General features: G+C 35.3%; 1 protein-coding gene and 1 long non-coding RNA gene across 12 annotated transcripts in view; one reads left to right on the forward strand and one right to left on the reverse strand.

Moving 5' to 3' along the window:
• DCL2 (dicer-like 2) overlaps window positions 1–17,159 on the forward strand; it is a 445,017-nt gene that overhangs the window by 347,834 nt on the left and 80,024 nt on the right. For 5 of the 6 annotated variants that reach the window (XM_089801429.1, XM_089801433.1, XM_089801435.1 and 2 more), the window contains 2 exons: window positions 7,664–8,080; window positions 8,948–9,235. In XM_089801429.1, coding sequence (XP_089657555.1) covers window positions 7,664–8,080; window positions 8,948–9,235 — 705 coding nt within the window. The remainder of the gene's footprint in view (window positions 1–7,663; window positions 8,081–8,947; window positions 9,236–17,159) is intronic. The other variant, XM_089801434.1, reaches the window with a different exon arrangement.
• The window catches only part of LOC149540315 (uncharacterized), a 241,509-nt gene that overhangs the window by 195,377 nt on the left and 28,973 nt on the right, over window positions 1–17,159 (reverse strand). For 4 of the 6 annotated variants that reach the window (XR_016356385.1, XR_016356389.1, XR_016356386.1 and 1 more), the window contains exon 4: window positions 14,111–14,201. The exons of the other annotated variants lie outside the window; for them this stretch is intronic. This is a non-coding gene — a long non-coding RNA (uncharacterized LOC149540315). The remainder of the gene's footprint in view (window positions 1–14,110; window positions 14,202–17,159) is intronic. 6 annotated transcript variants of the gene reach the window in all.

A 17,159-nucleotide genomic window follows, 5' to 3' on the forward strand; every position in this document is an offset into this window, starting at 1 on the left:
ATTGCCTTGTCCATTGCCATGTATGACATCGTCATTGTCGTCATGTATGTCATCTTCATTGTGTCCATTGTCGTCACTGCAGCCATGTCTATTACCAAGTCCATCATCATGTTCGTCACCGTCATTGCATCTATCAACGCCGTTGTGTCCATCATCGACGTCAAGTCTATATCCATCGTCAAGGGTGTACCTGTCACTGTAGTTATGTCCGTCAACGACGTCATGGTTGTCTCCATCATCATTGTGTGTCCCTCATTGTGGTTGCATCGGTCACAATAGCTACGTTTGTTGCCATTGAGACATTACTCAATATTGAGGCTCTATCCATCATCAAGGCTTCAAACGAGGTTCTGCGTGCCATTAAGATTTTATCTATAGCTAAAATTTTGTATTCTGCCAAGGTACTCTCCGTTGAGGTTTTTTCTGCCAAGGTTCTCTTTATTGAGGTACTCTTTGATGAGGCTCCCATCATCGCAGCACCCTTCACCAAAGCTCCTATCACCGAAGTTCTCACAGTCAAGCCCCCCTTCATTGACATTCTCACCACTGAAGTTCTCTTCATTAAGATTTCATCCGTCAAGAATATAATAGTGATCAGTGTGGTTGTGTTAGTGGATAAGTTTGTGCTAGCATCGGCGTTTGTGTTCATGATCGTACCCAAAGAGATTTTTGAACATAATGACGTGAAAGATTTCATCAACTTGTGTCAGTGGGATCTTGGTGAAGGCTACGAAAATGTTTATATCAGAGTAGCACAACGGATGCTTAATGACAGTAGGGTGCAAGGGAGGTTTGATGACAATTCACTCATTTCGCCTGCATATTTGGTTTGGGATCCTGTTGACTCAGGACACGACAATATTTATATCAAAGTGGCACAACAAATGTTTAATAGCAATGTGGTGTTATAGAGGATTGATGTCATTTCACTTGTCTTGCCTGCATGTTTGATTTGGGACCTTAGAGTTGTTGGTGTTTCGTTAGATGACAGATTGCTTGAGGGAAAGCAATCTTTGGCAGCGAGGATTTGTCATGTCCCCAAATTTTAATGTAATAATTAAATTAAACTAATTAATTAACTGGTCTTAGAATTTAAATAATATAATGACCTTTAATTAATTACTTTAATTAATTAATATGGGGCCCAAGTTAATATTTGTATTTGTGGTTCCGGTTGATTAAATATATCTCGAACCTATTTTTATTTTAGTTTCCATTGATAAGTGTTGTCGTTGGCTATCTTTGTGCACTCTCAGAGAGGTTTTCCCCAACGGATATTTAAGCATGGCTTGTAGGTAGTAGTAGGTATGCAATTTGGATTATTTTCTCTGTACTGCAAATTCCTATTGGAGTTCTGTAATGTTCGCCATTTCGAAAGTGCAAGACTTTCCCTATTTGGTTTATCTGATTTCGGTGGGATTTAACCCTCACCCTATTTTGTCGCCTCTAACACTTCGCTTTGATCTAGCAAATTGGAGCACCATCTTTTGGAAAGTATATATTGAAATTATTCGTGTTCAATCTTCATTCTTTTGGTGTATCTACTGAGTTTGGATCTATAAGTTTTGTTGAATGACTAGATATTCTTCTTTCCTCCATTTGTATATCATCTATTTCTTTCCCTTACCGTACGAACAACTCTACATTCTTTTCATACCCTACCTCACTACCACATCATCTCCTTCACTCCACCATACATCCTTCCCACAATACTGTATGGCCTGCAAGCTTGTCGTACGGCCTTCTACATCTGTTCTATGGCTTCCATTTATCTACCATACGGCCTCACCCATTCACCGTACAGACCTACATTGACATCATACGGCCAGCATCTGAAGATATGGTACTACATTTTCTCTCCATCATATGATCAGCAACCTTACCCTATGACCATCAATTTGGCCTCCTAGTAGTTACCGTATAGCCTCTTTCAAGCTTTCTTCCATGTGTAATAGGACAGATTGATCCCAACATTCGTCAAGTTTATACTTGTATAGATCTATTCCAGAGGGGTAGTCGAACAATAAAACATTACACCTAAAGTACTAACTTGAAGCACTAGCCACTCGAAGCATTGATTTGAAGCACTAACTTTAAGCACTAACTTGAAGCATTGGCCACCCGAAGCACTGACCTAAAGCACTAACCTGAAGCATTGACCCGAAGCACTAAGGTAGAACTACTTGAAGCACTGGCCACCCAAAGCACCAAGGAATACTACTTGGAGCACACAACCAGACTACCTGAAACACACAACAAGACTACTTGAAGCATACTAAGGGATTTCATAAGGAAACTCTAGAACGGAACATTACAGTGGTATCAGAGCAGAAACCGTTCGGGAGCATCTCCAAAACCATTCGAGAAATCATTGAAACTTTCGAGAACATTACCAAAACTGTTCGAAACTTTCAAGGAGCCCAAGGTTCAATGTCAAACTCAAAGCTCTAATACCATATATAACATGTTAAAAATTTTCACTCCTAAATAATCAATTAATTGTAAACAAAATAAACAATATTCTTCATGTTCACAAAAAACAATTATAATAATTACTCTATGCACTCAAATGAAAGAGAACAACAGCTCTAACAGAATAATCAAGTTTTACTACAAGGAAAGATAGTAACTGATCAATAATATTAACTTACTAACATATCTTCACTGAAAAATGAAATACATAATGTAAAGTACCCATTTAAAGAAAATAATTTGAATGTGGAACATATCCCTATGTTGTGCAAGTCTTGCATTTGGTGGAGAGGAGAAGCATTGTTAGGGGCTTAACCTCCCAATTGTGGAACCTTAAGTATCCCCACACAATCTCAACTGAGAAAGGCCCTCCCTACCCAGGATTAGGCATGGGACACCCATGTCTTGCCACTGAGCATCATGATGTTAGAGTGTTGGCTAGGCAACTAGCTAGACTATGTATACGCTCCATCTGTAATAACCCCAATAGGTTATAACTTCTTCAAACACCAAAAATCTTTATACTTCAGTTGTTTGACATTTCGTCAAACACTTTGCAAGCAAGCTCTGATACCACTGTAATAATCCTGCTCAATTCTGACTTTAAAATGTTGATTGAGGGCTCAAAAAATTTTGTCAAACACTTTGCATACAAGGGGTCATATGACTGATATAACTTTTCAGATTTCTGCAATGACTCTTGTTTCGATTTGCATCAAAGAGAATGCTTACAAAAAAAACTCCAAATTGTCTAAACAATGACCTAATATGAATGTGCAACTAATTTTGACAATATTCAATACAAGTATGTGACTTAACTACTTGCAATATGCAGCTACAGCAACTAGTAATTATGACAAATACTTTGGATGCAACCTAAGATGGCATTAATGCACTTACAACCAAGTGGCATTAATATAAACACCTAGTATGCAAAATTATAACATTATTTATGCCAACAAAAGAACTTACAGCCAATTGACATTTTGTTAAACAATTGACATGCAAACTAATAAGCTGATCATCAAACTCTAGGTTTGCAATATAGATAGTCTAAAAATTACAATGCTCTTTCAATTGCAAATCCTAGCCTTCCTTTGATACCAATAATGCCAAATGGCAAACAAAGACAAGTACAATATGAAAATAGTGAAGTGCTGAAGCTATATTTTGTACTCAGCTGAAAACCTATATTTCTCAGAAAATATGCCAAATGAGAAGTGAAGAACTTGATTGTAGATGGCTGTAATAATTTTCTACAATGCTGCCCCTTTTGCTTTGCTTTTTTCAGATCTGCTTTTTCCACTTGCTTTTTCCGGATTTGCTTTTTTCGTTTTGGCTTTTTCGAACTACTTTTTTGGATTGCTTTTTGCGGAGCTGCTTTTTTCGCCTGCTTTTTTTCAGGTCTGCTTTTTCGGCTTGCTTTTTTCGGACTGCTAAAAATGCCTCCTGAAATGCTGAAATGCTAAAAAATGGCCTAAGGCCCAATGATGCCCTAGCTAAAGTGATTGAAGTATCACCTCCAAATGTGCAACCCTTCAGAAGATATTTCACTTCCTCAGTTATGCAAATCCAAGGGAGTTTTCGTTCCCAAAGATCAACTGACTATCTGAAACCACTTGGCTCCACAATAGACTATGTGACTGAATCACAATTTGATGTCAAGAGAGAAATAAACAACTGGATGATTAGAATGAAGCCTGGGGTGCCTATTTATTCTTTTTCTCCACTTTCTCCAGAAACTTCTAGAACATTATTTTATTTTATCTATTAAGTGACTTTATAAAAAATATTTTATAATTCAAGTCACTTTATTAAATTAATTAAAACTAAAGTTACCTTTTAATATTTATTTATTTGATAACTTTATAAATAATTAACTTAATACCAGTTATTTATTTAATTAAAATAATTAATTAGTCATCCTCATAAAATATTCATTATTTTGGACAACCTAATTAATTAAATTAATTAAATCAAATTGCCTCCAAAATGGGGACATGACACCATCAACCTATCTACCAACTGCTAGCAACCCTAACTTGTAGTGATCACAGCAAAAAACATTCCACTAAATCTAACGCTTGACTTGACAACAAGAATTACACCCTTTGATCACCATGATATGACTAAGTTTATAGTTTTTTTTTATATTCATTTACTAATATGTTTGGCACTAATCAATCATCTTTGTTTGCGGCTTAATACAAATAATCGTTGATTACCAATCCACACCCTTCATCTCGACCTTACTGGTCATCCCTAATGAATCTCGATGTCATGATCCTTAATCAATTCTAATTAATATAGTTGTGAATTATTTTCCCATCATGGGCTTATAATAGTTTATAACAGAAGGTTCATAGGCATTATACTACCATAATTAAAAAATCTCTGATACTACCTTTCCCTATCTTTGAGACATACGAATAATGTCACTGTATAGGGATTGCATAGAATTTTTATTCTTCCAAGCCATTTAAGTTCTGATATGAAACATGTAATTACATAGCAGATAGTTCAAATTGTTTTCCTGAGAGAAATTTATTCCAAATAGCTAAACAAAAATGAACAATTCATCAACATGGATTCTAGTCCATTTGGCTCTATGCATTACATTAATATTACTCATACTACATACCCAAAACTCAAAGCCTATACTCATAGAAAGAAAAAGAAAAAAATGTGTAGAAAGAAAGCTTGACCTGGCTTGTAGTAGGAGTTTGGTAACCCTTAATGCTAGTAAGAATTGGTATGCTTGGCACAACTCCTTGGCCCAAAATTGGTTCAATTCGTAGGTAAGTCAATGGCACTTATATATGCAAGTTGCCAATGAGATAACATGGCAAATATGAATGCCATCTCAGAATTGAGTCAATGGCTTATTGAATGTAACTGCAGATGATAACAATGGCTAGTACGAATGAATCAACAGCTTATAGAAAAATAATGACTAGTATGAGTCAATGACACAATGAGTATAAACGTAGGTGAGAACAATGGCTTGTATGAATGAAACTCAGATGTGTATCAACATGGTAGTTGCGGAGCGTCGATGGTAAAGAAAATGCTGAGATTGGGAATTCGCAAAAGGTAGCATATGCAGACGCCTCTGCTGATAAATATGAATAACATAAGAAGATCGTTTTACTTGCTGTGATGAGCATGCTCAATTACAAGAAAGATGAGGAAGGTGGCAATGTAAGAGTTACATTCAAGAGCCTCTAAAGAGGTTTATAGCACATGTGGCTATTTCCAAAGAAGGAAAGAAATATTAAATAGGCCATTGGCAATTAAAGAGTGTCCATGACATGAAATAATATTAAAAGCATTGCCAAGGTTGGAAATAATAATTAAAACTTAAAACATTGGCATGAGATGGAAATAATATTTTTACTCCATATGTTTACCATAATGATACTTTATTATTATATATAACAATTGTTCTTAGCTTGATTTATGCTTAGTAATTTCCTCTATTATTGAATTATATATATATATATATATAGACCTGGTTAGCTCATGGTAGTCACTTGGTATACCTCTTGCTTACCTAGTACAGTTTTCCCTTGACCAAGGTGGTTTAGGACCCATACCTATTAGCTCAATGGTAGGTGGTGCCCTCATGCCCTTTCCTTTTTTGACAATGCTCCCCCCTCCCTTCATCTTGTTCCTGTAAAAGTAGTTTATCAAGGTAATCACACATCCAAGTTGTTTAATCAAAATTAAATAGTCATATTAGCTAAACCACTTGCCTTTCGTATAACATCATAACGAAACCATTATCCCAAGTTCCCATGAAATTATAAGGAATAACCAACACTTCCATTTGACATGAAACCATAACAATTAACTAACTTAACTAATTACTCAACTTCTCGTGAGGTCACGATGGGTATAACCATGTAAGGAATATTATATAATTGAGCAAAAGTGGGGATGTAACAAAAAGTCGTTTGAAAATCATACTCACACCCATAGAAGATTGCACCTACCTTAGTATAGTTGATTTTGTGAAGCAAGGATTGGTTTGGTATCACCACAACTTCACCATTGTTTATCATTAGTAGATTTAGAAGTAGAAGTAGGTTAGACTAAACCTTCATTCTATTTGCACTTTATTTCAAACCATTGCTAGAAATAGTTATAAGAGCTCCATCGCTATACCTTCGCATTCAAGAAGTTGATAGATCCTCTATAAAAGAGCCAACATAAGTCCTCAAGTGATAAAAAATGAATCACATCATATAACTGAGTTATGTCCAGCATTGGAAAGAACCTTGAGGTTTTCTTAGTTAATCACACATTGTCACATGTTTATCATATAAGCTTTCTTGTCCAAGAGAGGATTGGACATTTGGTGTTCTATCATAGAATACTGAGTGCTTAATCCTGCATGTCGAGTGATCACATTACTCACATGAACATGACTTACAATAGTTGAGATCTTCCCAAAAATTATGATGTGATATTCAAAAATTAAATTATCCAGTTCTAGAAACAAACTGTGGACATTGAATTCCAAGTTGTGACTCCATCTAAATGGAAGACATTCAGAATTTTTATGGTTTTGCAATATTGATTGCCCACATGCAGTTACACAAGACAATTGAATACTATCGCTCCTAACTTGACAATGTTGCCTCCGCCTAGAACTACTATACAAGCCAAACACAAAAACAAATATAAATCACAAAGTCTTTCTTATCCTTTTACGATTCCGAGTAAATCATCTTGTGATAATTGTTTTCTGTTTAAAAACAATCTAGAATTTTTCACAAGCCAACTCAAGATTGCAAATCTCAGATTTTAAGCCAATTTAAAGTTGTGGATTACTTCTGAGTGTAAGGTTTTAAGCCAATTTTTAATTTGAAAAAGAAGTTGAAGCCTTTGTGGCTAGAAGATGATAGTTTGTAAGATATTTGACCTTTTCCTGGAAGGCGCTAGCAGTTTTAAAACTAGTTTAGGTATCTATATAATATTTGAGTTACAACTTTCATGTTGAGATGAATGCATTGAGAGTTTAGATTGTTGATTTGAAGATTATGTGTTTGCTCTGAATAAGAACTTTGGAAATTATGTGATTTTTGAATATTCTCTTACTCTTTTTTATTGGTAGAGGTTGCAATATTTTAGAATATTTTTCAGTTCATTTTTAATTTGTTTGTTGCCTGTGTCATAATTTTTCAAGGGTTTTGTGCATGATGAGCCATTCAATCCACAAACATGGATTATACCCGGGGAGCATATACCTTTGTCACGTCAGTTTCATCAGGACACATCTGACTCATTGAAGAACTTATGTGTGAAGGATTATAGATTGATGAAGGTAAAAAGGATTGCAGATGTTGTGGAAGCTCTTATCGGTGCCTGCCTTATTTGTGCTGGTGAAATTGGAGCTGTGAATTTCATCAAGTGGATAGGAATAAACATTGATCTTGCATCAGTGATATCCATTACAAATCACCTCAATAAAAAAATTCCAGCCAGTGTTAATTTTTCCTACATGGAGTCATTGTTGCATTATTCATTTCAAAATCATAATCTATTAGTGGAAGCCCTTACACATGCATCATATCAAGTTCCATGGGTTTCTGGCTGCTATCAGGTATATTTTGTGTCTATTGCATGGCTCTTCTTATAAAATGTTATTATTTTTGTGTTACTCCAGTAGAGATTAAATAAAGGAATTGTTAACATAATAGTCACGGGTTACCTTTTATGATCAATGAGGCTTGAAAGTACATTCAACTTCAATAACCCTAGGATTCAAAAAGTAACTAAAATACTGAAGCTACTAAAGCAATAGAAGCACAACCAGAGGGATAAATCAGTAGTGTGTAAACCCCAAACCATACGATTCAAGTGCAGGTACAAATGGCCATTTGAGAGAACACTTGATTTAAAAATAAGGCATTGTTCTTCAACACTTGAGATCAACATTACAAACCAGCACTGTCAAATGTTTGTAGCAATGAAGAGGGCTAAACTACTGATAGCACCGTCAGCTACCACCATAAGAAATTTGTTTAGTTTGATTATAAAACTAAAATGTTTACCCTCATTAATGCTCACTAAACCTAGATTTAAATAAGTTTTCTTTCTTGGAATATTATTAATACCTCGTTAAATGTATGATTTGCATGCTTGCTGCTTGGCTAACCTTATTCTGCAGATTAGTTGCTGCATATAATTTTTCCAGTTTGGTGACTATCATATATTTAGTTTCAATTGTAGTATATTAAAATAGAGCCCAAAGTTTGGAGTAAGCCAATTTTTATGAAGATTGGAATTGAGATGCTAGAATCTTATTTATGGTGTGCAATTATTTTCTTTTCAGACAGAAGTGATTTCTTTGTATTCTTGACTCCACTTGCTGTCTGCTTCCATACATCAAATATTTTATGCTTAATTGTTCAGGGATTCACATTATTTTATTCAAATTTTATGCTGATGATCTGATTCTATTTTACAGCGCCTTGAGTTCCTTGGAGATGCAGTGCTCGATTATGTCATGACATTATACTTATACAGAAAATACCCAGGATTAACACCTGGAGTTTTGACTGATCTAAAATCTGCAGCTGTTAATAATGATTGTTATGCCCAAGCAGCAGCGAAATACAAACTGCATCAACAGCTTCTTCATGCATCAAATCCTCTTCAAAAGCAGATAACAAATTTTGTCCACTCAATTGCTAGCTCATCAGAACCAAGAAGTCACTCCTACGGCTGGTTCACCAAAGAAACAGAAGTTCCAAAGGCATGGTTATCAACCTTCTATCCATATTCATGCATGTGTAAATATTTCATGTATATGTACCACAACTTTATTATAAACTACACTTAAGCACATGTGAAACACATTTTGTGGGGTCATTTCTCCTTGCTGCTCTGTTTATTACTACTAAATACTAGATTATTTTATCTTCTCTTTCCCTTAATCTAGGCATCACTTCTTAGGATATTAGTTTGTGGATTAGTCTTTGGATTTGAAGCTACTTTCATTTCAATAATGAAGATGATGCATAGCATTTCTATTTTATTGACTGTTTTTATTAGAATAAAAGTTAGAATCTCTTTAAAGTCTGATAACTTGGTCCACGCCTTTATTATTCTGTGTGGCTGTTGCTTCTTGCTGTTTTTTGGATTCATTACAAAATACAAGAATATTTTATTTTCTCTGACTAAATCCGCCCATCTTTTCATCAGATGATTATTTGCAGTTCAGACTTTTGATTTGCATCTACCTTAATCTTGATCCTGAAGACAATGCATCTAAAATTTGTATTGACCAATTCTATTAAAACAAAATGAGAATCTCTGTGAAATCTGATGAAGTCACTGAAGCTTTAACAATACTTCCATACAAGGACTATTTGTAACTGAATATCTTTTTATCTGTGACTTAGCTCTGAAATGTTTACAAGACCACTACCTTACTCCGGTTTTCATCCACACAAAATCTTTGGCTCTAGTTAGCCATTTTCTGTACGTTTGGCAGCTTATGGGTTTATAATTTGTGTCTGTATCAAGGTCCAGCATCACATTTGATTCTTCATCCATTGTTGTGGTTAATCAGATGAGGGTTCTGTTCTGTTAGGATCATAGTTTGCAAACTTGGATTTAATAGACTAAAAATATTCTGACTCAGCAAAACTTGGCAACTTTAATAATATTTAAGTTTCTCAATAAAACACAGATCTTATGTAAAATATGATTACAAAATGTATTAAATGTGTTCATAATACATTAGGCAAGTGTTTCTATTAGATTTGAATATGAAGTGTATGATATTGCATCATCATGCAAATTCAGCAGTTGGCTTAATTTCTTTTATAAATTTATGATCTTTTCCTCTGAAATTTATCATCATTAATTGCATGTACAAACAAACAAATTGCAGGGTTTTCTATTTTACCGTCACCATTCAAGTGAAGAATTAGGTAGAGGCTCTAGTCTTCACTCTTAGCTTTAGCACCTCAAACATTACACCTACAAATCCACCCTAGTACTAGATCATAGTGTCTCCTTTGCCTCACGTTGAATGTCATTTACAATGATGTCATATACTTCAAACTCTTCCACTTCTTTGCATCTACACTTTCCATAGCTTGCTTCTCAAAAGATAGAAATTTCATACTTAGCTATAGTGCCTCAAATTTTCTGCCTACACATCCACCCTAGTACTAGATTGTAGTGTCTCCTCCACTGCCTCATCCTCAACATTATTTGCAATAATGTCCTATGGTTCAAACTCCTACTTCTATTGCATCTACACTTGCCATATCTTGCTTCTCAAAATTAATAATGGTGTTCTCTAAGAACATAGGAATCTCATTTTGTGCAGCCTCTTCACTGTAGGGATCATATTATCCAAGTTTATAAGTCCACGTGCTAATGTGTCCACCATTCTTGTGTGAAACCCAAGGTTGGATTGCACAAAAACTAAGTTGCTGAGGTATTGTTGAGTCAACTTATTGCACATTTTTTTGTGAACGGACTAAGAAACTCTAATTGTACTCATTTCTTGAAGCACAAAAGTGTTTAGATAGAATTCAAATCGATGGATTTTGGATATTGGAGCACTTCTAATGTGTTGAATAAATAGTAGCTTTGGTCAGATGTAGGAATAATGATTGATTTATGACATATGCATGTGTGTATGTGTGTATCAGCCCTCTGTATTTTCTGACATTCACACATGCATATTTAATTTGTATTCAATCAAATCATTATTGAAACTCTATATATGATCTTATTGGAGATAGATTATCCTCTATATCAGATCATATTGGATCCAAGTATATTGTAAATCTACACTTGCAGATTCTAGTTTTGATTATTGGCATTTTATGTTCTTCATATTCTGGTCGAGTAATGAACAAATGTTGGACTGAATGCACTCAGATCGAAGTCTGATTATTCTTCATTTCAGATCGGCGATATGACATATATATATCGGTTAAATGCAAACTGTAAAGCCGATTAGTGATTGGGCTTTTGTGTGGGAAACAAATAGTTGCATTTGAAGAGACATGTCCTGAGTGGACATGTCTTTCCACCACATACATATACTCAAACCGACCGGCCAAGAAAAGCATTGAAATCAATAAATGGTCTTCCCTTTGGAGTTCGGTTACTACAAATATCAGGTTCAGAACTACTAATTATTATTCAGTATTTATCAATATTGAATTGTCATTTGCATACACGTTTGTAAAAGATCAAATTCTAATTACATGCTGTAAATAAAGTTCAGAGATTACTAATAACCACATTCTAGAAATGAAGTTTAAAGATTACTATTAAGGGAATAATGGTAGAACCATGGATCCTTGATGCAAACTGGTTCTCAGATTAAATAGTGATGCAAATAATATTAGTACGTAATCATTAGAAGGTTCACACCACATGACATAAATAAAGATACAAGTATTATGCTAAAAGGAAATTTCAGATTCAAACAATGATGAAAGTACACCAGATCAAAAGTCGCCGAAGGTCAATAACACAATTATAATTTCAGATTAACAATTGTGTTAGCACTTCAGAATGCAACTTCAGACAAGAGTCAAGCAAATACAGATCGATTTCCAAATGCAGACGTAAACAGATTTAGCACACAAGTGAAATATCAAAGTGATATTTCCAACGTCGAACTAGGGTGGCATTGAACCACCAAAACTATGAATGCAGAATAGGGAGGATCTTTCACCTCCGAAATTGCACGTGAACTCCTTCAACATCTAGTTTCTGGAAATATAAAGAACAGTCAAATCCAATCCATGATCTTTACAATGCCCAACCAACTCCTTATAAAGGCCTCCAAGCTTCTCAAGAGTTACAATATCATAGAGACTGACATTATTTGATTAGTTTATTAATTGGGCCCCCTTTATTTATCAATTAAGATAATTAATTAAAGGTTCTTTATTATATTATTTAAATTCTAGGACCACTTAATAATTAATTTAATTAAGTTATTGTTGTTTGTTAATTTTAACACATGTTAAAATTCAGTGTTAAACAATGATCAAAGGCAAGTGTAGTACACATTTTTATTGCATTCAGGTCATGTTTCAACCGTGAAACCATACTTCATTCAGAATGAAAGAATAGAGAAAAAATGTCCTCGTATTTTTCATCATGATAGACACAATTGATATTTACAAATCTGAGAAGAAATTAATGCTGAAAGTAAATCCTCTCACACAATTGATCGTGAGATAAGATAAGATAAGATAATATTATTAATGTCCATGAAGAACAAACACGGTTTATGGGACTAAGCATACAAAAACAGAAGACCCGGCCAAAGCAGAAGCACCAAAGGGTGACTAAGAAGAAACAAAAGCAAGAGACAAAACAAGAAAGAAGACAAGGTAAAGACTAAGAGTCCTTCCTTGCCACAAAGAAATTAGTAATAGAGGGGTAAACCCGTGAATGATTGATAGTCTTAGAATGCTATGAAGAACTATTGTAGGATTGTCGCTGACTAGAGAAATTGGTACAATGTCTGATTGATCTACATTGAGAAGTAGTGGAAGGCCTTTTCAAACCTTGTGGAGGAGACAAGGGAGAGAAAAAGGCGGTAATGAGTTGATTAGAAGTACGCCCCTAAGGTATAAAAGACTGCAAGGTCATCTCTCAAAGATGGGTGGCCTTCTGAAGATAAAGTGCAAGACACCGCTAATCAATATAGTTGAAGAACATTGAAAGAGAAGAATAGTCTCTGAAAAGGCAATAAAATCTCCCTCTGATCTCATAGCAAAGAGAACATCAAAATATGAAGTGGATCTCAGTCTCAACCTCTGCCAAACTACACAACTAACAAATCCAATCAGCCTAATCCATATGGTGGTCAGTCCGAGCTCTGAGGCAATGAGAACCAACTCTAAATGAGCCTCAAGAAAACCATAAGGCATGATTCCAGCATCAATAGAGATAAGCAGGATGAACAATAATACCATCTTGAATCACAAGAAAATGCTCAGCATAGAAGGCCATCCTAGGTTGCAGACCCCTCGGGGGATTACTCCAGGTAGTGGTAATGTACTATCTATAAATATCCTGTCTGACATGCTCATTCAATTCCTGACATGAGGGGAGAAGATGAGCAAGAGCATCCAGCAAAAATTGGTAAGGAGGAAGACGATCTATCTCAATTCTGATCGAACCCAACAAAGAGGTGGCTTGGGCATACCAACATCGAGACCTAGTAGAAGTGTCGGATCTCATAATCTCCATCGAAGAACAGTATGCCAAATGAGAGTATCTGTGCTGGTCAACACTTGTTTCGATAAAACCACGAAGCCAATGAAGAAACCAAATCAAGTCAAAAATGACGATTAGTTTGAGAGGATGAGCACCAAACTCGGCCAAGACAATACTGTGGGGGGTGAGTCTATGACATCTAATGATATGTCGTAACAGCAACGTTTGAACCCACTCAATAGAAGCCCAATCAGAAGCAATAAGAGAAGGTCCCCAAACAACCGAACCATAGAGAACTGTTGAACAAACCAAGGATTCAAAAGGGACAACATGGCCCCTACAATTGCTGATACATATTCCTACTCTATGAAAATGCATAACATAAAAGAAGAAAATAGAGTATGTGAGGGTCATAGGGCACCAGCCATTGCATGTAATAATTGGTTGTGTTGCATTCTTCCACTTCCACCTATTCGTTGCCTCAAACCACGTTCCTTCCAAGCTACAAAATCCTACATTCATGAGAAAAAGTGTTAGATTCAATGGATCTAAGCAATGACAAAGTGTCTCACCTCAACTATAAACATTCATACTACTATCATGCTATCCATCCCCATAAAATAAGAACATCTACCAGTAGAAACAGAAGCAAACAATCACATTAAATTTTATATACGAACATGTGTGTTTCTTGTGTAACGTCCTATCCCTAACGTGTATGCGGATATAACCGTAGGCTCCCACGAGGGTTATTGAGTCTGGCGTACCCATTAGAGATAGGATTAATGGAGCTGATCAGAACAAGTATAGAAGTATTAATGGGACATATTCATTTATGAAATATTTTACTTTTATAACAGACATGCTCTATCATTCAATAACATATACAAAACATTAAAGGGACAATTCATTATGACTTAAAACCTTTTTGTTTTAGAGTATACCAGAGAAAAATGATTATTTCAGCTGAAAATATTTAACAAGTGCAAATGTGTTGGAAGAGGAGTTAATGATCAGTATGTTGAAAAGCTATAGGAAAGAACAACAAGATGAAAGCAAGATTCAGAAAACAATGGCAATAAACACTATAGCTGGTAAGTGAATGAGCAAACAATGTTGGTTGGTGAGATGAGTACAGCTATTGGACTATGGTATATACAAAAGCTATAGGACAAGATAAGACTCAAAAAATGATAAGGGAAAAAATAGACGTTCATGAGGGTTGTTGTAGAAGCCCTTTGACCAACAAAATGGAATACCATGTACTAAAAGAACATTTCTAATGATGAGTTTCATGAACAAAATGCTCATTCAATGCTAAAATTGACATATACAACAAGGAAATGTTTTGACAGCATAAGAGAAATTTTTTGATATATTATAAGTTTCAAAGCTCTCAATTGAACCTACATTATTTGCAATAAAGGAAGCAAGTTCAAACAACAAGAACATTTGAGGTTTTAGTGAATATTGTGTATTCTTGAATGTGTAATGTCATGTTTCCCTTCCAACTAAGTCAAAACCTCCAACATGTTCTAATTGTGAAATGTTTGTCAAGTATTTGGGCAGACTGTGCACAATGGGGAGGTCGTACGGTAGTGTTGGAAGTCGTATGATGATTGTTGTGTCCATATGGTGGTTGGGGAGGCCATACCGTAGCAAGAGAAGAGAGTGTACGGTGTATAGAGGGTCCGTACAGTAAGGATGGGAGGATGTATGGTAGTGAGATATTTGTACAGTGTGCAGGTGAAGATATTGGTACAGTGATGGAATTTGCAGGTCATACAGTTGGGAATGTGACAGCATACAAAGGCATAGATACTAATGTAAATCTAGTTTCAAGAGATAATCAATACCTTCGCAATTACACAAATGTAACCCAATACAAGCAATTGCAAACAATAATGTAGAATATGTATATTTGCAAATAAGAATGTTGCTCTGATTTGCCAGATCAGAGCCAAGAAATACATAGATGGAATAGGGTGAGGGTTTAGTCCCACCAAAACTGGAATAGCCAAGTAGGGAAGATCTTTGGCTTCTGAAATTGTGAACAATATTGAATTTCAACAGGAATTCATAGTACAAAATAATCTAAATCACATAACAATTATTACCTACATGTCAAACTTAAATACCCTTTGGAGGAACTCCCAAGGGTTTACAAAGACAGCCGATGGCAACACATATGGAAACAATTAAAATAAAAATGGGTCCAAGATATATTAAATCAATCGGCCCACAAACAATGCTTTTACTATTTATATATTTTATGATGGGAACATTATAGAATGTCAATATAAGCTACATAACTGTTAAAGCAAAGTGAAATAGAATTAAACTTCAAATTTGAAGGATATCTTCATAAAAAATACAGAAACCTACTACATCAATCAAGAAATCACAGAGCTTCAGATTCTGTATGATGAATACTACCAAACAAGAGTGCATTTCTACACAAAGATATTGAAAAGGAACACATATATATGGTTGTTGCTAACAAACAAACCCTAGTTTGAAGATGATTTTGTATGCAAGAGAAAGAAACACATGTGGTTGTTTTGCTTCATATGCCTCAGAATGGCAGCCAAGTGATTATACTAAAATGGAAGAAACAAAGATCTCTAGAGAGTTCAAACCAAAGTAACGTGACTCGGACTCTGCTTAGACTTGGTAAGGGTAACTTGACTCGTGACCCGGCTTAGACTTGGCAGTGAATCGGCGGTGACTTGACAAAGTGAAAAAACCTCGAAATTTTGAGATTTTTTAGGATTTAAAGAACATTCCATGCACCCATTATTGAATAAAGCTTAAAGACACAATAACATCATTAAACAGAAGATAATTTGATCATAGTGCACATACTTAAAAGTCAAACATACATCGATTACATAAGTACAATTCTACAAAAGTAAATTGATAAATACTATATTACTAGTAACTAAATAGTTGTTGAAGGAAATATTATAAAAGTAAAGCATAGAGTCATATATAAAATGATGAATCCATGCAACCCATCAAAATGTATATGTATTATGAAATCCAACACATCAAGATTCAATAGTCATCATCAAATGTTCCAAATTTTTATCATATGTTAAGTTAAACAAAAAGTTAAAACAAGAGTATAGCTATGGCTCCTAGTCGGAGTCCTCATCATCATCGTCATCGTCATCCTCATCCTCATCCTCATCCCGAACCTCAACCTCAACCTCAACCTCAGGCTAAGTATAATCTATAAAATGCCTCTTAGTAAGGCATCTAAAGTAGGTCTTGGATGACTGATTAGCCATAGCATCAGCCTGTGAGGTGCCTCTAGGATCAATTGTAGTTTTTGGCTCTGCCAATGCCTGTGAGGTGCCACTAGGATCAACTGTAGTCTCTAGCTCTACCAATGCCTATCAGGTGCCACTAGGAACAACTAGAGCTCTCTGGTCCTCTGTTGCCATAGTCACAGCCTCAGCCTGGCC

This window comes from Cupressus sempervirens, chromosome 9 (assembly GCF_028749045.1).
Source record: "Cupressus sempervirens isolate cs-2001-9-10 chromosome 9, ASM2874904v1, whole genome shotgun sequence".
Classification (NCBI taxonomy): domain Eukaryota; kingdom Viridiplantae; phylum Streptophyta; class Pinopsida; order Cupressales; family Cupressaceae; genus Cupressus; species Cupressus sempervirens.